Source organism: Carassius auratus, chromosome 23 (genome assembly GCF_003368295.1).
Source record: "Carassius auratus strain Wakin chromosome 23, ASM336829v1, whole genome shotgun sequence".
Lineage (NCBI taxonomy): Eukaryota > Metazoa > Chordata > Actinopteri > Cypriniformes > Cyprinidae > Carassius > Carassius auratus.
This window is the reverse complement of record NC_039265.1, coordinates 7897481-7913266: the sequence shown is the minus strand read 5'-3', so window position 1 is coordinate 7913266 and position 15786 is coordinate 7897481. Positions and strand designations below refer to the sequence as shown.

The following is a 15786-nucleotide window of genomic DNA, read 5'->3' as shown; positions in this document are numbered from 1 at the left end:
TCTCTTTTTCCATCTCCCCTCCTCCATCATCATCATCATCATCATCTCTATACTGAGTCCTGCTGATAAAGGGGTTGAGGGGGGCTTTCTCAGCTGATGACCCTCAGAAAGTGCTGTGCCTACGCCTGGCCTAAAGTTTTACATTCATGCCTTTTGCATACTCATTTATCCAAAGCAGCTTTCATTGCATTCAAGTTATACATTTCATGATTAAATGAGCTACATCAAGGTGTAGTTTAAAATCATGGAGATGCTGTTGCAAGATGCTTTACAGTATTCTACGGTCTCAAATTTTTTTACTTATTTTTAAATTTATATATTTTAAAACATTATAAACTCTATAATTTTTTGTTTTTATTATTTCTCCTCACTCCAATACCTTTAAATATTATGGTATGCAGAACAGAATTAATAAACAATTACACTGGCATTTATTATAATCAACATTTATTATAAATACCAAGCCTAAACTAATTTATTTAAAGTTATACAAATAAACTCGGGCTCATATAAAATATAGTACAGAAAAAAAACTGCACATTTATGCATTTATAATTATTGCATTCTTTATCTATTATAGTTCATTAAAAAATGACACTGCTGCCTTGCCATTCCAAACCTGCATGACCTTCTTTCTTCTGCAAAACACAAAAGACGATATTTTGAAAAATGAAAGTCAAACATTCTTCAACAAATTTTCTTTTTGCGTTCCACAGAAAAAAGTGAGTCCTGCATTTCTGGAGCTGTCTGTGAAATCCAGGCCAAAGTCTCAAAATCAAATCAAAGTTTGATTTTAACCGTTAATTTCACTATGATTCCAATCTTTGACATGGCCTTACTCAGTCAATATTAAAGATTCACAGAATGTTCTTTACATTATGAAGGATGATTTTATGTAAAATAGTAAATCACAAAAAAAAAAAAAAAAAAAAAAAAGACTTTAGCTGGGTTTTCACAGACGCCTTCATATATTTATTAAAAGCATCTGAAAAGAAAACTGCATGCATGTTTTTCAAAAGAAGCTTTCTGTGAAGATTTCAGATTCCCTTCAATGCAGAAAGATTACAGCTATACTTCTACCATAGATGAAGAGAGAGGGAGGAAGGGAAAAAACACTCTCCGCTTTCTCATCATTATCTAAATGCAGAGCTCTCTGGGTTGCTAATGTCACCCACAGACAGAGAAGCTGCTGGAGAACACAGTCCCGGAGAAGCTTGCTCTGACCTCCCTGCAGCTCAACCAGAAATGTTAATTCTTCATTTATACAGGCTCAATTGCATCGTTGAATAATAATAATAAAGTCTGTCCCCATTCACTGTAACTGCATGGAAAAATAAAGACCAGTACAGTCTCCAGAATACCTCTTTTGTTTTTCATGGAAGAGAATAACAATATGAATGAGAGAAATGATGAAGAATAAAAAAAATTTCAGCTAAATAATGATTTATTTAGCTAAAATTATTTATTTGGAATCAATTATTTCCTTCAACCATCTAAAAAAAAAAAACATCCACACCACTCTGTATCTTTAGAGCGCTTTCCTTCGCTCTTTTCCTCCTTATCTCATCTTCATCTGTCTATACATTTTTCTCTTTGTCCAGATCCTTCTCTTTCCTTGAAAGCAGCAGGGAGGAGGCCACTCGATCACAATCGATACCTACATCTCTCCTCGCCTCATTCTGGCAATTCCACCGCTCTCAAAAAACCGTGTGTGTAAAAGAACATGGTTCAGGTACTTGTTTGCACGCACACACACACACACACAAACACACACTCTCTCTCTCGCTCTCTCTCCCTCTCTCAACATCACTGCCATTAACTTATCATTATCATAGTTTTCCTTATTTTCTTTCTTACCTCTATTAAAATATATTTTCTATATAAAATATGTTATTATTTTTCATTTTAAAAAATTATTTCAAAAAATTGGGATCAGTATGATTTTTTTTAGAAGGAATGCATTACATTTGATCGAAAGTAACAGTAAAAGACATTAATATTGTTACAACGGATTTGTATTTCAGTTCTTTTTTAGGTCTGTTCAAAGGATCATGAAGAAAGTGTAAAAATATTTAGCAGCTCAACTGTTTTTAACATTGATTATAAAAAGAAAGGTTTCATTTTATAAGGATTTCTGAAGGATCATGTGACACTGAAGACTGAAGAAATGAGGCAGAAATTTCAGCTTTGCCATTACAGGAATAAATTACACTTTAAAATATATTCAAATAGAAAACAGTTATTTTAAACTGCAATATACAATATTACTGTTTTACAGTATTATTAATAAAATAAACACAGTCTTGGTGAGCATAAGACAACGTAAAAAAAATACTGAGCCCAAACCTTTGAACAGTAGTGTATAAAGCTATATAGATATCATTTTTTATTTTTTATGTTGTCACTGTATCTTTCTTATTGCTCTATATATACACATAAAAACACCACAAAATTATAACAAGATTTAAGATTTTATAAATGACAAATATTCCTTTTATTTATGAATTTTCCTTGCATTTAGTGGTGAAGGAAAATTGCATAAGGATGTTTAGATTTGATTACTGGAAAATGAGAAAACTACTGATTAAGGAAATGACTTCTTGTGCTGAAAACATGCGCACACGCATTTCATTTGAGACTCTAGAGTAATAAGAGAGTTCAAACCCTCTATTAAGACACAGATGAGCATACAGTGTCTCTTACCGTCCTCTTCCTTGTGAGTGTTTTGCGGGCTGTGCATCCTATCTGCTCTGGAGGGGTGCTTCAGGTCAGGCAGTGCGGTGTGACGTTCAGCTGATATCCATGTGGGGTCACTCATATCAAACTCCTCACTACTCACTGAACAGTCATCCTGTGGAGAGAGAGCCAGAGAGATGTCAGTCCGACAGCTGAGGCAGGATTGCTCATATCGGCGCTACGTCTGTGCGTGTGCGCAAACTAGAATAGATGTGAAAGTCAGATTGTGCCGTGATGTTGGCAGGCAAACAGGCCCATGAGGAGGGCTGCCAGAGAGAGCAGTCACCCCCTGCTGAGTGACAGCATCACTCACACACACAGCGGCCCACCGAGACCACCAAAATTACGACTGGGCCCCGAAGCACAGTACAGAAGTGTTGATGAAGAAACTATAGTATACAGCTTCAGTATATCTATTCTACTGAAGGTATAAACGTGTAATAAAATATATTTATTATTGAAAAATGCACAATCTGACTTCCCTAAAACCTGATTCAATTAAGGCATTACAGTGTTTTGCTTTTGTGCTATGAAAATCAATCAATGAACATGAATCATTTTGCGTGCGTGAATAATGGTTTGCACTGCTGTATATAAGGTTACATAAATACATGATTTACCTGCTGATAAACATGCATTGAAATGTTTCACGCAAACGAAGGAATGCATCTCAAATGAAATGATATTCTATAAGCAGACGTTGAACTACAGTCATGAACAGTATTCACAGTATTCCTATCATGGACATGAATTAAAAGTAAAAAGCAAGGTTATGAAAGGTTGTTCAAATTAAGAACATTTTTGGGGTCTTTAAAAAATTACTTTTATTCAGCAAGGCTACAATTAAATGTATCAAAAGTGACCGTAAAGACATTTTACATTGTTGGACAACGTTATATTTTAAATAAATGGTGGAATCCCAATTCATCAAAAAATAAATAATAATAATAATCCTGTATCACAGTTTCAACAAAACTATTAATCAGTGCAACAGATTTCAACATTGATGATAATAATAGGAATTAGGTTTTTTTTTTTTGAGAGGGAAATCAACATATTAATGATTTCTGAAAGATGGTGTGACACTGAAGACTGGAGTAATGATGCTGAAAATTCAGCTTTGCATCACAGAAACACATTTAAACATATTAAAATAGAAAACACTTATTTTTCAAATGTAAAAATATCCCACAAGATTCTGATCAAATAAATGCAGCCTTGGTTAATGTAAAAGACTTTCAACCCTTTCAAAACTGTTTATGTATAAAATCATAATTAATTGTCTACCTGTTCAATTTATCTTTTTCTGAAAATCAACACTTTGTTCCATCTAAAAAAGCAATTTGTTCCGTTTCATAACAAGTCTCTTCAAATGAATGATTGTTTTCTTGAATAAATCCATTTTCTCCATTCAATAAATGAAACTCACCACAGTCAGTGGATGTGAATCAAATAAATCACAGCTTTCTGTTTTTCACCACATTTGATAGCATCATTTCCTCAAGTTTGGATGACACTTCAAGTATATTTGTAATGTTAATGGCATGGATAATTCATAAAAAACTGTCAAAGAATCTCTCAGAGAGAACAAGGCTAAACTTGTCCTATTCAGAATTTCATTTCCAAAAAGGAAAAGAAATTACCTTAAAGGACACAAATGTATTATTGTAAAAGTAATGACTATGTAATGATGGCTATTAAACCTAATTTGTTCCCTTGACTTAATAAATTGCTCCTCAATTTGAGAAACTTGTTCAGTTTTACAGCATCATGCCGAACCCTTCCACCTCTGGAGGACAGCCATCATCCCATTTTAATCACATAACAACCTAAATCCACAAAGGAATGTCTCTAAACAATCTCAAGAGCTCAAGAGGTTCTGTTCAGTAGTTACAGTCTGGAACATGTGTTCATTATCAACATGAGCGTCTCAAACTGGCTCGATCGGCTGTACATGCTGTGCTGTGTTAGTAAAGCTATGAAATACCTGGGCATAATGTGCTGGACAAAAGAGGATGATTTATTAGACAGGCGAAAGTAGAAGCCGCCCCAGGGACAGCGGGTGAGGACCCATCTGCTCATGCCTGTTGTTGAAGGGAAACCCTGCCACACTGCCGCACGGCACGACCTCCATTTAAACAGACGCATCCCCCCCCAGAGCTGCCAATCACACAGTACCTCCCACCACCAGCCCAGCGCCAGCTCTGATTGGTTAAGGCACTTTACATGCAAATTTGACAGTGGATTATTGATGGGACAAAGTCTTCCGCCCTGCTGCTCTCTTAAAGGAGTTTTAGCTGTTCTTCTGTGCATGTTTAATGTGCAAAGGTGAGTTTGGGACCACACTGTCTGGTACTGTATAGTACTGGGGCAAAAAGTTTGAAGTCATCAGAATTTATTACATATAATAAATTTATTCAGTGATATGATCAAAAGTGACACTAAAAACAATTATTGTGTTACAATTTCAATAAAAAAATAGTTTTTAGTTTTTTTTTTTACTTTCTATTCAAAAAGAATCCTGAAAACAAAATTATCATGGTTTTCAAATTAGCATGTTAAAATGATTTTTGAAGGATCTTGAGATTACTTAAGTAATAGCTAATAAAAAATCATTAATAAATTACATTTTAATATAGCTATTAAAACAGAAAACTGTTATTTTAAATTCTAACAATAATTTCAAAATGTTACTGTGTTTACTTTACAAAATGTTACTGTATTTACTGTGTTTACTTTACATTAATATACATTTGCAACAAGATATAGACATAGCTTCATAAATCGCACATTTGGTAAATGGTAACATGAGATGCAAAATTTTACTGATTGGTCATTTTCAATGCATTTTTATTGCTGCTTTCAAGACTTTTACAAGTTATCTATCTATATACTAGTATCTTTGACAAATCAGCAGAATTTGCATCACAGAAAAGCTCATTTTAAACTGTTAAGGCATAAAATGGATGTGAAAGATCAACATATGATTTTCAATGTCAGTGCAGCACTTGGCTGAAAGGGCAAGTGATTGTTCTTTTTCAAGTGGTTGTTGTTAGTGTTGTTGACTTGCCTGAAACTCTCTCACACTGACTCCGAGCCAACAGGTCATCCTCACTGTCGAGCCCTACACTAACTTTAATAATCAACCTTTGTATTATACATCCTACAAATACAGCAATCGGATACATGTTTGTTCATAAATAAGCCCCCAGAGATCAAGAACCATGCCCAGGGGTCAGCAGAAGTCAGGAGGGTCAACTGACAGGAACAGAGCAGAGGGAGGTGTCAAATACACCCTTTAAAGGTCACAAGGAAACGCACTGTAGCTCAAACCATCAGTTAGACAAAAAAGGATCGCACTTAAAGCGGCCACACACCCGTCCCACCCCCCCAAACCCTGTGTAATGTATTCTGCCGCATTTTCATTCCCATGCAGAAGTCTCAGAACTGACAATCAAGTACCTCCTTAATCATCGTCCAATAGGACATCAAACAGGAGCCTCTATTAATCTGACATTTAACTCCTTTTCAATTATAATCTTATAAAATCACATTTAACCGCTTCAGACCCACGATCAGCGGCGCACAGCTAATCCAATTTAGAACAATGCAGGTCATCAGCGGCCGAATCTCGCCGACTCCATCTCGCAGCACCCCTACGGCTCAATTCTGATGGTCTTTTATTCGTTTTTATTGTTTATTAATGATCAGGCTTACGGTCTTCCTCTCATCTGCATGCAGGTGACATTCAACTCTCTCTCACCCTCTCTCTCTCACCCTCTCTCTCTCTCTGACAAATTGCTGCCTGTGCAGATAAAGAGAGCAGGGACAGCCTGGCATTTTCCCCCTTCATGAAACATCCTGGCTCCTCCGTGTCTTTAAGGAGAATAACAGATAGAAATGAGTCCAATCACCTGGTTTCTTTCATTTGCGGAGGGTCTGAGTGGCTCTGGGGGCTGTGCATGTGTGTTTCAGGGTTTCTTTTGTCTGAGAGCGGTGTGTGCTTTCACAAAACACAAAGAGCAGACGTCCTTGGACGAGAGGTCTCTTCTCAGCCAGAGCTGGGCGTTACCTTTAGTTGATTAACTTTGCTTTAATAATAATACGCTTTTGGGTGGGTGAGAATGAAAGGAGCCTTTTATCGCTTTAACTGATTTATGTTCGCACGACTTGAACTTCCGAGCCAGGAGAGAGGACATTTGTAGAGTGACTTTATTACTGAGGTTAGCCTGTTAGCTGCCCCGCTGTATACCTAGCTGTAAATTATCTAAATTGAGACATGGACGAAAAGTCTTTAAAAAAATAATTAACTCTATGCGAGTCTATTTTTAAATGGCATGCCGAGAAGAATCGGACTAGCTGGGCGTTCTTCTGCACTCAGGTCTGAAGTTCACAGAATTGTCTTGGAAGAAGAAAAAAAAACAGATAGCAATATTAATATATGGGCTCCTCACATAAATACACAAGCGCACATGCCTAATGTACCTTCAATGATTGATGCCCACCTTCAGAGGCACGCCGTGTTGTTTTGTCAAGCACTGAGGCACTAAAAAATGAATACAAATGAATGTCTTTCTCTGAGACAGTTTAAAGCATGCATGAGAATGCTGGGGCAACATTGTAAAAAGGCTTCTGTAAGGCTTCTGAGGTTGGCCCCTGCTGCCTGCACTGTTTTTTGGTACCAGAGCCATTTAAAGCTAATCCAGTTAGCAAGCCAACCCTTCCTGACCGAGTCTTCAACCTTTCCTTCTCATATCGGAAAGCCCTTGTAAGAAGAATGCTTTGGAAATGTAACCCTTGGGTTTATGTTGGCAGGTCCAAAATAATTAACCTGATAAACAGCTTTTGCATTGTAGAAACTTAAAAAAAAAAAAAAAAATCAATGAAACGCAAAATGCCTTAAATATTAATGTAGCTGGGTTTGGATGTTTCACAGTGCTTTTTCTACACAGAATCATTCAGCAAAGGGAAAAAGTCAATGCAGCATAAACAAAAAAGTGAGACGATCCTGGTTTTTCTTGAGCATAAATGATTGATTATGTGACTATGTGATTGTTTCGCATGTACGGCTGGAACGAGTGATCGCTTTCTATGTCTCATCTTATTCTATTCCGCAATTAGTTCCCCTCTTTTTTTCATCTTACTTCTCCTTCTTCCCATATTTAGCAAGGACAGGACAGCGACATGGCTCCAAATGCAAAAAGAAATCAATTTGAAGACTTAATAAATAAATAAATAAATAAAAGGATGAATGCAAAGCATATATGATATATATATATATAAAATATGCTGCCATGGAAACTGATCAAGATCTGCAATACTAATACTGATTTAGAGAGAGAGAGAGAGGGAAGCAGATATACATTTTTGGTCTGGAGAGAAATGAACACTGGCTCTAAAAAGACTAAACATTTCTCTCTTTTAAAGCATAGAGCATATTTTTTCTTTCTGGATTTATGTGTCTTCTAAAATAATAATAATAATAATAATAATAATAATAAAATGACAACTTATCTAAAAAACATAATACTGTAGTCTAGACACAATTTTCTTGTCTTACAATAATAACAATAATTCAGTTTCACTTTGAACATTTATCCTTTTTAATTCTTTATACAAATCTCTGTCTTGAAAGATTCAATTGTGCATGCCATTTCAGTGCATGCCATTACAGTCAAAAAAAAAAAAAAAAATACCACTTTCCACCTTCAAATTACCATCATTTCGACTCCCATCTGACGTTTTCTAATTGAATATAATTTTTTACTCTGAAATATATCATATTACAGCAATAATTTTTTTTTTTCAAATGCTATTTAACATACTGGTACCAACAGGAAGCATTCTCTCAGATCATAGCACACTCAGTTGAGGAGCCCAATTCTCACACACCAACCACACACACAAGTTCAGAGGAACTATCTGGGCCCAGCTGTCCGTCACATCAAAGCCCGTATTTCTCACGTCTAACATATGTCTGAGCACGTTACATGAGCTTTCTGTCTTTGACTGCATGCCTTCTCTCCGTCCGCTGCAATCAATAGCTTCCTAAGGAAGCACACTGTATCATTTCAACACAGAAAGGTGAGTGTATTGATAAGAGTGCCGTTACTCTACTAAGGCATGCAAGCCTGCACGCTTATACAGAGATCCATTTGCCCTCAAACACACACAAAAACACACCTTGTGAGGTCCAATGAGGATTACAATCTTATGACTGTGAGCTTCCACTGCAGAAAATTGATCGAATGGGAAAACAGTCCATGAAAAGGGAAAATACTAGCACTGACACACAAGGTATTAAGGCTGCATGATAAATCTCATATGATATTTAATGCACATCTTGTCAGTAAAGCCTTGTCACTTTCACATGGAGCAGTATTTACTACACGGAGCCATTGTTCACTGACAAGCTGCACAAAACTACGATCATATTTTGCACATGTTTTGCGCAGCTTGTCAGTGAAAAGGCTCAGTGTAGTAAATACTGCTCCATGTAAAAGTGTGCAGGTAATGGAGATTTACTGCTGATTACAAAACCAGCTTTACTGCAAGATGCGCATTCAATATAGCATGCGATTTATCATGCAGTCCTAAAAGGTATTCATACATAGTTGTGCAAAAACACACTTGGTGAGCACACATCGGAAGCACGCTATAAAGGAAAGACTAGATTAAAAAAAAAAAAGTGTGTGTGCGGATGTGATCGAATCACTGGAAGGACAAACAGACAGTTTGATATCAGTGTCTGTTTGTGATATTACACCCCAGAGTCAGCCACAGGCTAAAAAAACATAAAGCATTCTGTTACATGAAGACGGGCTATGATCAATGATTCTGACTGGACCTTCATTGATCCAGAGGCGAGGGGAGGGGAGCTATTTCTGAATGCTGATGCCCCCTTTCCCTCTCTGAAGAGCAGTGAAGCCAAATCTGCACGCTCGGTTCCCTCCCCTGCCCAGTATTCTAAACACGGCCCCAAACAAAAGCCAAAAAGAGGAAAGACAAGACCGTCTCTCTGAGGCGTCACTCATCTATCAGTCCGCAAAAGCTTTAAAGGTGAAGCGTGTCATTTCTTCGATGTTTAAATCATGTTGTTTAGTAAAATCACTGCCTTTGTTCTGTGGAACACAAAAAGAATATCTGGACACTTATTTCAATACAAAGAAAGTGAATGAGGGCTCAGACTGTCAAGCTTAAAAAGACACAAGGATACCTCATGACTTGGGCACTGTTACATTTCTTTAATCAAATAAATTATATTTAATTAATTTAAAACAAATACTTCTATTTTATTTATAATTTAACATTAAAATGATAAAATGTCAAAAATTTAAATAATTAATAAATCACTAATTTTTCTGTAAATAAAATAAATCAATATATTATCACATCTAATCTCCAAATTAGTGTAGAAACTACATCAAGATGCTGGTATATTTTACGTATTTGTTCAATGCCATCTTATTAACTAGTACTATGAATAAAAGCAAGCACCACACATAGCAATACTTGCATTGATGCTTCTGTTAAATTGATTTTTTTTTCGACATATTTAACATTAGAGCAAATTTCTCCCTTGTAATTTTATTGAAGATTTTCATTTTCCATATACATACATGTTAACCATTTAAAATGTTGTAAAAATGTAACAAGTTTATTCCCACTCACAGTAAATCACAAGAAGCAAACACTATTCCACTGAACGATGTGAACATTTGTCAGTAGGCGTTCCAGATTAGTTCACTCTGAGCACAAGCATAGACATCAGTACAAAATCACTGGGATTATGAAAAACTCTAGAAATTACATTAAATTCACATATCTTCCAACTATAGCTGTGCCTCTCCAGCTGATCACACCCATCTGGTTACAAACATGACAACCATGACATCAAGTCAACCTGAAATATCTAATATACCTTAAGAAAAGTTTCTTATAAACAATAACAACTAAAAATTCCAGGGGGAAAAAAATCTTTATGCTATAAAACAACATAAAAGGAACTTTCATCAAAAGGTCCACTTTATCTCCACACAAAACCTTTCAACTGCAAGACCTTCTGTTAAAATTCACGTTTCTTAACAAATCAATATAACTGGCCGGACCTGAATCTCCATGAACTGAACAGTATTATGGCCATCATGAAAGGAATATAACGTTTTTCACCATAAGTACCAGACTGCAAGCTGATGTGTGTATAAAACTGAACCTGGTTTCTAGATGAAGGCCACTTTTTTGAGGACAACACACAAGCTTTTGTGTTTGTTTGAGTAGAAATACAGTATTGTTGTTCCAGCAGTGACCAGCATGAATGTAATGGCACCTGCATTCACAATTACCACTTGAAGATGCTCATCAAATCTGTATCCTGTAGTTTCTCAGTCAACTGTCACCCTTGTAAGTTTGCATACAATTGTACAAAAATCTATTTTCTCTCTCCTAGATTATAGCTTGCTCTATGTTTAATTATGCACTATACATGTAATTTAACATGCAGAATGTATTCAAAAGTTTAGGAGATGTTACAAAAGAATAGTATTAATCAAATAGAGAACTTTTCTAACATTCGAAATGACTATACTGTCACTTTTAATCAATCTAATGCATCTTACGCTAAATAAAAGTACATTATATATATATATATATATATATATATATTATATTAATTTTATATATTATATTATATAAAATATAATTTTTTTCTTGCTTCAGAATATGTACAATCCACAACATTCATTCCCTACAATATTAACCTACCTTAAATTAAAGTTACAAGCGACTCATGCTACATACAAAACAAAATCAGTTTTCAAAATCCACTATTCGGTGTGTTGCCTGAATGACTAGTCAACTAATTGGCTTTAGTGAACTCTTGTAAAATTAGACTAGTATTAGGTTCACCCAACCTCGATTAGATGTCTTCGGGGAGCTTTACATTAGATACGCTCAAGTATTTCAAACAGATGGAGCTCGGTGGAATGTAACAAAATGCAGGCGTCTCGTCTCTTTAAGTTTCCTGATTTCTGTCTCAATAGCATAGCATGCTAATTAAAGCCATTAAAATATATGTGTTTTTTTAAACCTATGACATGACATTACATCCAAATGCTTCCCAGGCAGGTTAAATTAGCCATAGTTCACTACTTCTGGAGGCAAAAACCAAATGCCCAGAGTGGTCCATTGTATCTATGATAAAACCACAGCTTTAAATCAATATCTTATGGGGGTTACTATACCTGCTCTGCTTCCTGAATCAAACACGTGATCTCTTCCCCCTCTCTGCAGGAGGCATGATTGCTCCCTGCAGCATTGCTAAATGAAACACATGAGACATTTTTGTCTTTCTTCACAATGCTAAATTGTTTTTGAGGTAAAAAAAAAAAAAAATCAGCTTTTGTACAGATTGACGGATATTCTACTAGAGCAATTTCTGGGCAGATTTTGAGTCCTTTTTTTTTTTTATGTCAGTCAGTGGTTTTTTAAAAACCGAACATCAGTAGAGCCATTAAAGGGCACCTGTCAGTCTCACAAGGCCTGCCTTTTGATTCTCATGCAGTGTGACATCACATTGTATAGGGCGGGGCCACGGGGGTTGATTGACAGGCTTGCATTGCTATAGTTTCCGCCCTAAGCGGTTGTTCACTGTCCTCCATTTTCTCTGCGCTCGAGCAGATGTAACATCAACAATGTCTCGCAAACAATCCTGATGCTCGGTGTTTGGATGGAAGACTGAACATAAGAGCCTTCATTTTCTCCCAACATCTGAGCTGCTGAGGATGCTGTGGATTACTTTCATTTCTCAAGATAATGCACCTCAAAATCTACCTAAAAACATGCATCACTCCAGACTCATTTATGAAGGTCATGTTGTTATAGTGCTTAGCATTTTAACCATGTTTGTGTTTGTGTACGATAAGTAATTTATAACTGATCAGCGCCGCGCTTGTCAGATTAGTTTGATTCGTTCGGTAGCGCTGTTGCACAGCTTGGTTCAGTGATCTGCGCCAATGACAGGTCAGTGTGTTGCAAGCTCTGTAACACCGGGCTGTTTCATTCCACTTGTATTTGGCTTCCCATATGTTTCTCTGGCTATCAGTCATGTTGCTTCTACAGGCTGTTCATTGCTGTAGATATGCAACAGTGTTACGAGACTGGAAATGTCCAAGTATCATACCGGAAGCTCGAAGTTATCGTATTTGAAAGAAAATTATCACACCCGACTCAAACGTACAGAATACAGCTATTTATCTAAACCAACAACTTTTTGACACAAACTGCAAATTGCCACAATAGACAAATAACTTGGTGTACCCAACAACCGTGTCTACACTTGACACGAGTGGCGTAACAAAATACTATAGAACCCATTATAATCAGTGACTCTGTTTGCACTGGATGCGTCACATCGCAACACGGCATCCCTGACAGTAAACTGATGCCTTGCTCCATTTATGACATATTAAAATTATTTTTAACACTCGCTTTGTAGCGTCCAGTGTAAACAGACTTTAGCTGTTGCGGCGTGGAGCAACGGTGTTAACTCCACATCTGAGCTGCTGTCATCGGAAGTCTGCGTGTTGTCAGATGTTTAGGTGCTCTATAGTGCTCGCTGGATTTAAACCAGGGGACCCTCCTGCATTCTTAGCATACTCGGAGGTGCGCACAAGCACATTTAGAGTGTCTGTAATGAGCTGATTTCGTGTATCAGTACAGAAGCCTTATGACTACAACTACCATCATTTCATTTTAATTGTCATAAAATTTAGACATCATCTTACATAAGATTTTTATTATTATTGATCGTACATCGTACAGAAGTCAAAATGATTGTACAAATACAATAATTATCATACGTCTGGCAACACTGATATGCAATGCAGAGAGACGAATACGTGACGCCCTCTTCTATAGATGGGGCAGGAATATGCAGCTCATTTGCATTTAAAGCAATACACTCCAAAACAGCTCATTTTTTAAGACACACCCCAAAAATGACATTTTCCAGCTGTTATAATAAATGATCTGTTTGGTATTTTGGGCTGAAAGTTCAAAGACACAATCTGGGGAGACCCAGGACCAATATAACATCTTGTAAAAAAGGGCATAATAGGTGCCCTTTAAATAAACATTCTGGCATTTTATCTATTCGATGAAGTCTCATGTTCCTGTGAAGCATAAGCCTTTGATACTTGCTCCTGCAGAGATAAAACAAAAACATACTCTTTTCTTTTTTCCTTTGACATAGTAGTGTTTCACTCTTTGAGACATGCAGCCCTGCTGGAAATTTAAAGGGAGTCATTTCTTGACACATGTTGATATTAAAGGCTTGTTTTATCATCTTCTATGGGTGGAAAATATCTGTCAAGGACCAGCACACAGAATCACAAGCCAGTTCTTGTGAAGTGAAATAAAAACATACTAAGATACCCTGATGTTCTCTGGCACTGTTAAACTGACCATCAGGACTGTAAAGAAATGGTGGAGTATATATAAACCAGATTACGCTGCATAAAAATGCCATTCGAAGAACGCTGATATCTGAGATGACCTCACTTCCTGTAAGATACACCGTGAAGCAATGGCTTTATCCAGGTCAGCAGAGACGACTGGCATAGCTGTGCAGTTTGTGACCTATCTCAGCCCTCTCTTTCTGCATGCACTGGCCAATAGATGTCTTCCAATGCGGCTTCTGCAGCCGACTGCTATTGTCTCTAAACGACCTCTGCTACTGATCCCGTCATCTCTGTCTGCAGTGTCCTATCCCTTCTGGAAGCTTGAACAAAAGGGGCATGATCAGTTTAGTCTGTCATATAAACAAGGCTCAGCATGTGTAGTTTGTTTGTGGATGAAGACTGCTGTAGGAAGACCAACACATTCAGATTAAGCATTAGTGGAAGAACTGAAAGAAAAGAAAAGGGACAATGATCAAGATTTCCCATTTCACATGATGATTTGTAGGAAGCACGCAGCAACCCAACAGAATTCAAGAGCAGATGACACACAAAGCCTCATGAGGTCAAACCCAGCACTAAACAGACACATGGACTACTGTAGGTCCCCACTACAGCTATTCTCCTCTAATCCAGTCAGTCACAAATCTAGCTCCACGATTAACCCCTTTCCCTGCTCCACAAACAATCCCACAAATAAAGGACAGATTAAAATCCCAGAAACCTTGCTGAAAAGACCAGCATTGCTGGTAAGAAATGGGAATAAAAAGGAATTTAACATTTTTGATTACAATTCTAACACTATTAAACGATTTCATTAATATTTATTAGTACTCCTGAGGAATTACCAAATACATGACCATAACTTATACACAACTGTAGCTTTTTTTAATAGAAATATTTATTTTCAACAAAAATACTAAATAGAAACCATTTAAAGTACCACTAATCACAACAACACACTTTTACCAAACTTCTCCTATATATGTATCTATACCTACACATTGTTATACGAGTCATTAATTCAACGTTGTTATACTTAACTTGAACTAAAAGTTTTTAAAGTATTTTGGTTAACTGAGCTAAAATAAAATATAAATATTAGACAATAATGCTAACTAAAAACTTAAGTGTAAAACGTTGCCTTGGCGATTACAATAATTACTAAAAACGTAATAAAATAAATTACAGTTAAATAGAATTGTTTTTAACAAAAATGACAAAGCACATAAAGTATTAAATTAAAACATAAAAATATAAATGCAATTATAGTATACACATAATACTAATATAACACTGCATTAATTTAAAGAACTCTCACAAATTCCAAATAGCTCCAACATAACATTAAGCTAGATTTGATCAAGAAAAATGACTTTGTTTCAGTGAGTGAGTCAGATGTTAATCTGGTAACTCTTCAGACTGATTCACCAAGTGATTAAGCAATTTTAGACTGATGAGTTAGTCTGTGACTCAGGTCCTGCGAATCAGCTTGACCAATTCATTAAAAACTGGACTACACTGGTCACATCATATATACTTTTTGCAGCATGCACACTGCGCAAACACTGCAAACTTTTTTTTATTGTAGTAATAG

General features: G+C 36.4%; 1 protein-coding gene across 2 annotated transcripts in view; it reads right to left on the bottom strand.

Moving 5' to 3' along the window:
• LOC113041162 (nucleolar protein 4-like) overlaps window positions 1-15786 on the bottom strand; it is a 98681-nt gene that overhangs the window by 48626 nt on the left and 34269 nt on the right. For both annotated transcript variants that reach the window (XM_026199538.1, XM_026199539.1), the window contains exon 5: window positions 2704-2851. In XM_026199538.1, coding sequence (XP_026055323.1) covers window positions 2704-2851 — 148 coding nt within the window. The remainder of the gene's footprint in view (window positions 1-2703; window positions 2852-15786) is intronic.